At 36.2% G+C, this 12,057-nt stretch overlaps 1 protein-coding gene across 2 annotated transcripts in view; it reads right to left on the reverse strand.

Moving 5' to 3' along the window:
- Positions 1-1,579: 1,579 nt before the first annotated feature.
- YME1L1 (YME1 like 1 ATPase) overlaps positions 1,580-12,057 on the reverse strand; it is a 34,008-nt gene continuing 23,530 nt past the window's right edge. Inside the window, exons 15-20 of one of the 2 annotated variants that reach the window (XM_007420764.4) lie at positions 11,214-11,365; positions 9,637-9,763; positions 8,842-8,915; positions 7,015-7,101; positions 3,721-3,855; positions 1,580-2,156 (exon numbers count right to left, since the gene is read on the reverse strand). In XM_007420764.4, the coding sequence (XP_007420826.1) occupies positions 2,154-2,156; positions 3,721-3,855; positions 7,015-7,101; positions 8,842-8,915; positions 9,637-9,763; positions 11,214-11,365 (578 nt within the window). In that variant the 3' untranslated portion in view covers positions 1,580-2,153. Of the gene's footprint in view, positions 2,157-3,711; positions 3,856-7,014; positions 7,102-8,841; positions 8,916-9,636; positions 9,764-11,213; positions 11,366-12,057 lie in introns of those variants that run through there. The other variant, XM_007420763.4, reaches the window with a different exon arrangement.

A 12,057-nucleotide genomic window follows, 5' to 3' on the forward strand; every position in this document is an offset into this window, starting at 1 on the left:
CAAAACTCTTTTCCCATATGATTTGTAGGTGGAAACGACTGATCTAACTGCCAACCCTCTCACAGCAATCTTAGTGTTTGCTTTTAATGGCAGAAGTGGTATCTGCCAGTCACTGAGAATAGAAAAGGAACACTATCTTCCTCCCAGTGGTCCTGCTTAAAATCACTGAAAGGAAGATGAAAGGGACTATAGCAGCAATGTACACATAATGGAAATAATTATGTGAAAGCCACTACATTTAACATATTTTGGAAAAAGACATTGCTTGAAAAAATTGGGATTTTTTTACATAACCCCTATTTGGTTTTGTTTTAGGGATGTAGCTGGGGCTTACCTTAATGGGCTTCAGATGATAGCAGTTGCAATATCACTTATTTTTACTATACTTTTCTTAAGACTCAGACTACTTGGATAAAGTAAGATGGTGGGAGGTTTTAAATGACATGGGGAAGAATTCACTAGTCAATATAAAGAAAGAAAATCTCATCTGTTTGGGGCAAAGTTCTGGAAAGTTGTTCAGTATGTATAGTAATAGGTGGTAGAAGAAAATTGTGTTGATTAGGACAAGTAAAATATCCCTTTCCCTTTGAATTTTTTCTCAGACATTTGGAAAAATAAAACAGTCAGAAGGCCAAGGAATGTAAATAAAGTTGGGAGAAGACACTAGGAAGTAAGCTTACATTCTGGGGAGCAAAGGCAGTGTAAGATAAACCATAAAAATGCCTTCCTAAAGTAACTACGTTCATAAAATACTGTTGTCTCAGTACACCATTGTTTTTGTAGTTCTACCCCATTACCCCACTGAATCCACCCACTTTTGATCTCACTATGCTCAACCCAATCATTAGTTAATTATAAGCATATTCTAATTTGTGTAACTCTATATAGAGGAATTGGGTGCTAGTCCCTGTTTCAAATGAGCTCTTGGGGTAATTTGTGAGAGAGATTTCTCCTACATAGAGACACAAAGTTGTTTCCTGAATAACTTTTCAGTAATATGTAATAAAACCAAAGAGAAGAATGCCTCATGGGGACAACAGGAACTCTTTTGAAAGTCCTGAGAGCTGCTAATGCCAACAGCTATGGCTTGTCTCCACTGACATTGCAAGCAAATGAACATTTGAAAAGGAATTAACAAAACTTGTTAACAACGCCCCTCTCTTGTATTTCATTCTTTTAAAACTAGTTCCAAGAAAATCATAATCTGACTAGGATGTGTTATCATGAGTGCCACAAATTTGATATTAACTTGAACCAAAGCAAAACACTGTGTTGGACGCATGCAAAAAACACTCTTTAGGAAGTGGGATGTACAATTTGTATATAACAATTTAGGTAAACATGCCCAATTTTTAAATTTGTATGTATAGGAACTGTTTTGACTGGAGAACATTTAAAGGGGCAATCCCTAATTCATGCAGAAATCCAAGCTCTTTTGCAATGTGTTACCATAGAAACTTCTATTCCTAACTGGGATTACAGAGTGAATGACATTAACTGTCATGGGAACAAGGAATCCAGAACTGAGAATTAGCAACCATATTGTACAGAGAATAGTGCCACTGTACGCAACAAAATCTGAAGCAAAATATTCTATTCAATTTTAATTCTTTGCTTTTGCAGGAACATACATATGAAACTTGCTAGCAAGTTATTCTCACCATCATCAAATGTAACAAGGCTTCATGAAAGAGAAACTGCTTTAAAAGTTACAGGATTCCATAGAATCTAAATACTGACAATGTGAAACATTTATTTAACAATTCAATCTTAAATTGAAAAGTCTCCATATTATATTATGAACAAGTGAAGTAGCAGCAAACAGAAATTCTCACCAAAAAAAGATCTATGGAAATTCAAGCTATTAAAAAATTACACATTTTGCTTAACTCTCGAATTTATTTACAAATTTAAGATATGTTTTATACACCTCAATTTACATATGAGGGCAACCAGAGTTAAAGCAGTTTACAGTAGAAGGAAAACTGAAAAAAGCACTTTGCATAATTAAAATAAATGATTCCCCAAAAGTGCCAAACATGCTGCATTTGCACATCTTTTACGGCTTATTGCTACAAAAGAATACATTTGTAATGGGTCAGCATAGCAGTTTGGTATTCCATTAACGAAATGGACTTGAGGTTCTTCCAAGTTTACTAAATGGAAAAAGCAAAAAAAAAAATTCCATTGAAATTCTGGGATTTGCTGAAAGAAAATGAATTATCTAACAATTCAAAAGAAATTGGACTATCAACTAAGCAGCCAAATGCCTTATCGGCCCTAATCTTAAATCCAATTCATTGCCAACGTTGTCCTATTTTCTCACTAACTGACAGAACTTTCTTTCCTTTTTAGAATGTATAGTGTAGGAGTTAAAGTTGTGGAGAACCATCTACTATTCACTTAACTCCTACAAAACAGTATAATTATTACTAACTAGTCTAAACTGCTAGTCAACCCTACCCTAATCTCAGTTTCTAGAACACGTCTGAATACATCATTTAATATCTAAGCAGCATGTGCTTATAAAATAGTCTAACAATTTTGAAGTTAAAAATTGTATTTTATTTAAAGAAGGGCCAGCCAAGTACACTCTGACTGACTCAAATTGCCATAACCGCCCGCCATTTAAAAAGTCTAACAGGAGACGTAGAGTGCTAAAGTCACATCTCCATAAAATGAAAAACATTTCCCCAATACTACCTCAGAGGAAACAGTGCAGTTCTTCCACCTGTAACAAATATTACCGTTCACTTTCTACATACAGTCAACCAACACACACACACACACCCTCTCTTAAGTTTTAAGGCCTCCAAAATAGATAAACCCTATTATTTATGTGCCCATCAGAGTTCAAACTCCTTGTCCTACTGTATGGAGGTCAACTGGAAGATATAGAGCGCTATCACTACAGTGCCTGCCCTTAAGTTCCTGTAGTATAATAAATTATGCATGAAGGCTTTATAAAACTTTGGTTTAAAAACAGATAGAAGTGTTATTTTCCCACAACCTGTTATGTTCTGCAATTTCAAATGCCTAAAGCCGCAAGAGTGACCCCAGCGGTTTGCAGCTCCTTTTCCTATTCACTCAGACATGCTGGCAGTGAAGATATATCAATTCACTCTTTCGTTTCAGTATTCAGTATTTCTAAACCAGATCAACCCCTGAAACGTTACCTTTATAACCTTGTATCTCCTAGGAAGAGACAAAATTAAGTACAGGTAGTCCTTGCTTACTGACTGCCTTGTTTAGCAACCACTCAAAGTTAGGATGGATGGAAAAAAAAATGGCTTTGTGACCAATCCTTGCATTTATGACCACGTGATCGCCATTTGCGAGCTTCACAACTGGCTTCCAACCAGCAGAATTAATGGAGGATGTGGAAGTGAAATTGCAAGTGGTGATCACGCGATGTCTCGCTTATCAACCTCAGTGATTTGCTTAACGACAGAAGCGGAAGTGATGTAAATCCAGTGCAGTCACATGATTTTTTGCTTAGTGACCATAGCACTTAGCAATGGAATTGCCGGTCCCAGTTGTATTCGGTAAGCGAGGACTATCTGTAAAGGGAACAAAAGCTCACAAGACAAATGGTTTATCCTTAAGAAATGTGATTATTAGCACGCATACATCCGGCAGAAAAGAAAGCTACACCATATAAAGAGACTACTGCTTTGTTGCAAGTAACTGATAGATAGCTTGACAAGGAAGTTATCTCACTTCGAGTTTTTTGCCTTCTAAAACGATCTGAATTTCTTTGGCATCCAAAGTCTCGTAGGTTAATAAAGCTTCTGCTAAATTCTTGTGTTCTTTTGCATGGGCCTTCAAGATACTCTTTGCCCGTTCATATGATTCCTATCACAAAAAGGTAAGTTAAGAAACAGTAGCAACAAAAAACTGGAAATGAAAAAAAAATGTTTTCTAAGATTAACCACTAACAATATTTAATCTACAAATACTTGCTGTTTATTCAAATACACTTCATACAAATAATTAAGGTCCTCCTGAAGTGTGTTTCAACAAAACCAAGAAATACAAGGAACAGAAAGAAAATAAAATATAAACATGCATAAAAAAGAATTTTAAAAAGTAGCAGGGTGCTGGAAACAAGCAAGCTCAGTTACTATAAGTCATTTTTAACTTACTTAAACGAACAGAATCTCAACTTTAATGATCTTTATAAGCAATAAATTAAGCAAGAAGTAGCCACATAACATACTGTTTTAGATCCTGAGCTCTGTTTAATTTCTACAGTAAACCATGTTATATACATTCAATAAAATTAAGGATCTAGAATTATTGGTGTTAGTTTTCAAAGATCCACTAGAGGGAGCAGAAACATTAATGGGAAAATTAAAGGACTTTGGTATATTATAGCAGGTTTTAAGATTAAAAATCAGAAGACAAAGATGTTAACAAAAAATATGAAATGAGAAGACCAAATAGAACTGATGGAAAAAAATGGTTTTAAAATTGAGAAAAAAGTAAAATATTTGGGTATTACTAAAGCAAATATGAATTGTATGTTATTTCAAAATAACTACAGGTAGTCCTTGAGTTACAACTGCAATTGGGACTGCAATTGCCATCGCTAAGCAATGAAATTGTAAAGTGCTATGTCACATGACCGCATCACTTAATGATGGCAATCCAGGCAGTCCTGGTTGTCCTTAACCCAAGACGCATGGGTCATTAAATGGGAAGTGGAGGGAGTCCCAGGTAAGGAGCATGGGGGTGCCACAGAGGGGTGGGGGAGTTCCTGGGAAGCCTGGTGCAAGCCTTGTGCAAGTTGGGGGAGGGGGTGCTCAGTGTGGTGCAAGCTCAGAAAGGCCAGGAAATGAGGGTGTGGGGTGCATGCAATCACAGGGAGGCTGTGGAAAGAGAGCACAGGGTGTGTGGGTGTGATTGCAGGGAGGCCAGGGAAAGAGGGCATGGGGTGTGTGCAAGCAAAGGGGGGAAGCAGGGCACGGTGTGTGTGAGCAAAGAAAGGTGGGGGGAGACTTACCCCCCATGACTTGTGACTTTCCTTGCCAGCTTTCCATTGATTTTGCTTGGGGGAAGCCGGCAGGGAAAGGCACAAATGGTGATCACATGACTGCAGGACACTGCAAACTTGTTGTAAGTGTGAGCTGATTGCCAGGCACCAGAATTTTACTCACATGACCACGGGGGCATTGCAATGGCCAGAGTTTTAAGTCCCTTCATTCAGCACCGCTGTAACTTTGAATGGTCACTGAATGAATGGTTGTAACTCGAGGAGTGCCTGTATGTTAAGACATGTAATGAATTAAGAAGGACATGTTAAGATCGGAGAAATTAAAATTGTTTCTGTTAGGGAGAATTTCTGTTATAAAAATGAATGTTTTGCCTAGAATGATATTTTTGTTTCAGACAATACCTGTTTTGACAACTGGTGTACCACTCAAACAATGGCAAAAAGATATATCTAAATTTGTATGGCAAGGGAAAAAATGAGTTAAATATAAAGTGTTACAAGATGCAAAGGAAAGAGGAGGACTGGGTTTACCAGATTTGAAATAGTATTTTCCAACCTGTTGTTTGGTCTGGATGAAAGAATGGATATTGCTGAGAAACAAGAGACTTTTAGAGTTAGAATGTCACAACCTGAGGTTTGGATGGCATGGATATTTATGGTACAATAAAATTAATGTGAATTTAAAAAATCATTTTATTAGATGCGACATATGGAGAATATGGAATAGATATAAATCCAGGTTGTGCCTGAAAACACCTCTGTAGATCTCAGCACAAGAAGCAGTTGATAGAAGAGAAACAAACAGCAGGCAAAAATGGTTAACATACCAGGAATTATTGGAAAATCATCAAGGGGAATATAAGACTAAATCAAGAGAGCAACTAATAGCAGAAGGATATAGTTGTCAGTGGTTTTCCCACTTACAGTTATCAGAAAGATTCAAAATGGATAAAAAGACTTACGGTATCGATAGAATTTGAAGTACAATTGTGTACCAGTCATGAACATGTAATTGCTAAAATGTATAAACTTTTGTTGAAATTTGAAACAGAGGAAGAACATGTATGATAAAGTGGGCTAAGAATTTTGGTTATAATAGACAGATGGATCAGTGGGAAAATATACAGTTAAAAGGGTTGAAATTTACATTAAGTTATGATCTTAAAGAGAATTTTTATGAAATGATGTATTGTTGGTACATGATGCCAGAGAAATTATCTAGAATGTATAAAGGCATTTCAAATGTATGCTGGAAATGGGAACAACATGAAGGTATATTTTATCATGCTTGGTGGACATGTAAAAAAATCTAAAAAATATTGGATTCAAATTCATACATTGATACAGAGGATCTTAAAGATTAATATTTAATTGAAACCAGAACCTTTCCTTTTTGAATTGATGGGTAAACAGTTAGAAAAAAGCCATGAAAGATTATTTCAATATATGATTACTGTGGTGAGATTACTATATACACAAAGATGGAAAGATTTGGTACTACCCACCACGGAGGAATGGTTGGTGAAATTGACAGAACTTGCTGAGATGGATAAACTGACTTTTTTTGATTGGAGAAAAGTCAATATCTACATTTATTGGTGACTAGAAACCCCTTATGGACTTCTTGTGTAAAAATGAAAAAAATGAACTTGTGATTTATGATTTTGATGATTAGATAAGCTAGATTATAGAAAGAAGAGAGTCATGATGTAACTTTAGAGAGAGGTTAAAATATAATTGTACTTATAACTGCTGTGAAGAATATCAGAAGCTACTTCTTTATACATTTATAACTTGTTTTACATCTTGTTCTTTTTTTTCTACTTTCTACTTTTTTTCTTTTTTTATTGCACTTTTAGCTTTTTCTGTTATTTCTCTCTTTTTCATTTTGTCTGTTCTAATTTAGTTTGTAGTAGTTCTTATTATTGTTCTTAAAACTTTTAATAAAAATTATATTAAAAAAGGATCTAGAAATTATTCATGCAATACTCTTTGAATCAGAGAATTAAAGTTTTTACCTTTAAAAGAGTTCTTATTTCTTGTTCAATTGCAGATTGGGTTTCAGGGCTGAAATTCGTTGTCTCTTTGTAGGTCATGACACCAAGCTTATGAAAAAGGGAAATGATTTGAGAAAGAAAAGGAGATGCTTATTTCTGTAGCACTTTCTAAGTGTAAAATGCAGTATAATTGTCAGATAATTTGATCTCCTAGCATCTTGCAAGTATTATATTTTGTACCACAATGAGTTCTGAAGAGTCTGACTGCAGGTCTTGTTCATATATGGGAGTAACCCATCATTTCAAAGCTGACTTGATAATTTGAACAGAAAGAAAACAATTCTATATTTATGTAAGAGTGTATCTGTGTGACTTTGCTGTGTGACTAGAACTGCAATTACTATATGCTTTATTGGAACAAACTCTACCCCTATAAAATTAATTTTAAAGAGGTTTATAAGTCATCCTTAGTAACTTGTTTTCATTACAAACACTTGCAAAGAGTTTTCATTCATGCATTTAAGGCATCTAACTGGAAAAAAACTGCAAAGAGAAGATGACATTACTGAGAGGTTCAGCTAGGTCTATTTTGTTGCATCTGTCTGAAGCACCCAGTCTGAAAGGCTGCAAGTACAATGAGTTGACTAGCAGTCAGAAGCAGAAATCTGAGATGGCTGTAAGGGAACTAACCACTAATTAAGTATGTTAGTTGATGCTTTTGGCTCAACTGTATGTTAGTTGAGTTAAAAGATCCCATCAGCTCTAACTCTTCCTTTATATACATCTATTGCAGTTCAATCCTCATTCATTCTCTTTATATGAACACACCATCTCAGTGTATTTCTTATACACTGGTCACTCACTTTTATATTTGATCCACATTTATTCATCAACTATTTATTCTTTTTTTAAAAAGCCATTTTTGTTTCCATTCACGAACACTGATTAATTGAATCAGGCAACATACCACCCTCTACCGTTCTATCTGCAATTACAATTAGCAGCGAATGGTGCCTATGACATGGTATGACCAAGGCTGGTAATCTGGGCTACACCTTCTCTACTGTACTAAAAAACATTAAGTTTTATGTGATCTCCAGTTTGATAAATTTGGCAAACAACTTGCTAAGGCTAGCTCCTTAGCAACTGGATCCTACAAAAGAACACCAGAGACTTTAACATATTACTGTTACAAGTTGTTGGCCATAAGATCTATGTTTATTCTTTCAGTGTCCAAATAAACTTCTGACAGCACTCGCTGATGGTAATTTTCTATTGATAAATACAATTCTGCAAATTAAATACAGTTTCTAGGAAAGGGAGTCAATATTCAAACCAAATTAGACAAATAAAATTTATGATCCTCCAATGTCTATATGTATTTAAAAATTAAAATTACTTGATGCTTCCATCTGTCAAAAGTGTACCCGCTCTAAGTTTATTTCTTCCTCCTCCTCCCACTGCTGCTTTAAAACTGTCCAAGTCTTACATGGCTTTTTATGTACCACTGAACCTTGAAGGCCATCCATTATGCTTAGATCTCCACAAATGTCCCTGTTTCTCTAGCATCCTCTCTAATTTCTTATTTGGTGAACTATGACTCCTGACTTCGAAACTGTATTGAAAAAACTTTGTACTATTTTCGCATGATATTTAAAAACAAGCTCATGTACCCAAGCTACACCATATTTAAAAACAGGCTCATGTACCCAAGCTATACCATATTTACTCTGTCAGAATGAAACTTTATTTTTATAACAAGAATATTTTGTACATAGATCTGCACATCTCCAACATGAAAAGTATTTCACTATAAATCCATTATAAGAAGAGTAAATGAAATTGTACCTTGTCACTCATTCCAAACCTAGTCACCATGAGTTTTGCTATTTTAGTAGCATTCTCAAAGTCATTAGAAGAACCTAGGTGATTATAAAAAAACATAAAGTTAATTCAGGACATAAAAGCTAAAATATAAGTCCTCATACATGAATTTAAGTTCTTGTTTCTGCTAGGAATGTACAAAGCATTCTATGCATGGGATAGCTGGTTTTGAGTAGTCTGTACATGAACTGAAATCCCTGTTTTAGGTGCCTGAGTCCATGTGTGGAATTAAATATGGTTCATTTGTTCTAGGCACAGAGCTAAATGCAGTTGTTACAGGCAGAAATGGTTCAGAGAGGAGAATGTAGGAAAAGACAAGGGTGTAGCAGTGGGGTCATGAGGGAGGGAGGGGAAGCACTGGAAAGATTGGAGAATGGGCAGATATACCATTGTGCTAGGCTGGGACACTAACAGTGGCTACTGAAGGAGGAGAGAAGAAAGACAGGCTGTTGGAATAGGCCAAACTGAGACACAGGCAGCAGCTGAGAGGAGGAAGGGAAGGCATTAGGAAGATCAGCAGGACAGTGATATATGGGAGCTGCTGAGGGAGAAGTGGGAGCAATGCGTTTGAGCCTTGCCCTAGTCATTCCATCTGTTGCATCTGAAACATGGACTAGCTAAAGAGATCTGGGTCCTGGTTCGGTCAAACTGTAGCAGACCTGAAACAACTCTGCGTAATCTCAGGGAAAGGATGGTATGTTTCAGGTTTGAAACAAAATAATTTTCCCCATTTTGTGCACACCCTTAATTTTGACTAACCTGTTGTGATGTGTTCGTTCCCAAATATGAGTTCCTCTGCTACTCTTCCTCCCATACTGACATCCATCTGGGCAAGCAGCTGAGATCTAGTTTCATTCCATCTGTCACTTTCTGGCAACAAAGAAACCTTTAATACAAAATTGCACGTTAAGTTTGCAAAATCCATAGATTAGGTTTAATGGCCGCTAGATGATTTGTTCTCACAGCATATTTTACAAACAAGAAATCCACAAAGGGCTCACAAAAATATTACAAAGATATTTGCATTGTCATGGTACACCAAAAGGGTTCTAGATGAAGCTGTTGTCACACATTACCAACTGAGATGAGCAACTGCCAATCTTCTGGCTTATCCTCTTATCTCACCATCCCTTAAGAACCAAGTCCAGCTGGTCTGAAGGTGGGACTGGCAAACAATACTACACAGACTCATACTACAGAACAGAAACTAGGAAATATTTTACTGCAACTTTAAAAAAAGGTACAGAACACTTACCCATTTGGTTAATTAGACAGAACAGTTTCCAGAATAACAACAGATAAACCCAATGAGAAACTATTCTTTATAATACCACTGTTTATTTTCATTAATAACTTTCAGTAAGTTGTCTTCGTTAATATCATCATCGCTCCCCTGCAGCCTAACAGTCCTACTGTGCTATAAGGAATTTGTGCTAAGGTAATTAATGTGCAGCAATCTCAAAACAGTCCAAACTAATGAAATGCTCTCCCTGAATCACAACAATATAAGCCACTATGATCAGTTAAAATATTTAGCTTTAAACCATAACTTTAGGTAATGTGATTTAGTGCCCAAGGACCCCATTTATCTCATAAGGAATATCTTACACAACAAACTACCCTTACAGTCTTCGGCATCATTGCACCGTTAAGAAATTTCTCATGAACAGATAGCTGTACAATTGTTGAACTCTAGGGCTATACACTATATTAGATTCAAAGGGGGAAGAGTGCATACAATACAATCATATACAAAGATTTATACACCCCATTAAATTATATGATTCAATGAATCCCTTTGAATTACAGATTCAAGGTTGAAAATAGTGAATATGGCAGGTGCAATGGTCTGGACACCTTTTCAGCCACTACTTGTAACACCTCCTTTGGTAGAAATAACTGCTTCCAAACGTTTTCTGTAGCCAGCTAAAAGTCTTTCTATTCTTGCTTTTGGAATTTTTCCTACTTTTCCTTGAAGAAGTCTTCTAGCTCAGAAATATTCTGAGGTTTCCTTGCATGCACTGCATGTTTGGGTGGAGGGAGCTGCAGCAAGACAATGATATGAAACATACCTCCAAATCAAGCAAGGAGCACTTACAGGAAAGAAAGAAAAAGATTTGGAATGGCCTTCACAGTCCCCAGACTTGAATATTATTAAAGAGATTCAAACATGCAGTGCATGTAAGAGGTCCAAGCAATTTCCAGAAAGATGTTATGTTTAAGTTTGTACCATGTAGAGGCTGTGTTAGCTTCTGTTCATTTTGAAGCCAAAGCACTGTACAGCCCTATTAAAATCAATGAAGTAAGCAGTGTTTAATATTATTCAAAACCCTTACGTGTCCAAGTGTTGGTCCTCGTGGCATAATTGTTGCTTTATTGATTGGCATTGCATCTTTGGTATAATATGCAATAATGGCATGCCCAGATTCATGATATGCTGTAATTGTTTTATTTTTATCACCAATTTCTACACTTCTACGCTCAGGGCCTGAAATCAAAATAAACCAAGAGAACTTTTACATTGTCAATTACAGTGTATGATAAAAACTGAAAAGCACCTTCCTTTTCAGGGTTTTAGTCACTTGTGTTGTCTTCCAAGACAGACCATTCCCATCCCTCTTCCCACCCGCCCCCAACTCTTTGCCAGTCAGCATTTCATGGTCAATGAACATCCTTAATCTGTTTTTTTTCACTCCCCTCCATAATTTCATTTTTCCTTAGGTAGTCTACATTTCTATAAATCTTAGATCTATAAATCATGTACAAAAACTTCCTTTTTGTACATGATTGGTGCTGATGAAGAATGTGTTCACTCTGAATTCACTTGAATTCATTTGATGTTTATTACATTTGAGAGGCTTCATTGTTGTATTTCAGGCTGTCGCAGTGTGACTGGGTTCGTTTTTTGGAGTGGAGGTATATTACAAAGCAAAGGTGGCAATGGACATAGAAACACATGGTAGTGGAGGCTTTTTATGCTATTTAAATATATACAGTATTCATAGAAGATATTTACAACAGGGTTAATAACACAATGCTGGTGTCAGGTCTCTTCTCATGCCTCCCTATCAACAGTAACTTTCCCCCTCAACTTCTCCTACTTCCTCTCCCTTTCTCTCCATCTCCCTCCTCCCTTTCTGGGCTTGATAAGAGAGAGAAAAGAAAGGAAAGAAAGGACTG

Source organism: Python bivittatus, unplaced genomic scaffold, assembly GCF_059951505.1.
Source record: "Python bivittatus isolate LINGU-HERP-01145 unplaced genomic scaffold, Pbiv_v1 ctg000610_np1212, whole genome shotgun sequence".
NCBI classification, from domain to species: domain Eukaryota; kingdom Metazoa; phylum Chordata; class Lepidosauria; order Squamata; family Pythonidae; genus Python; species Python bivittatus.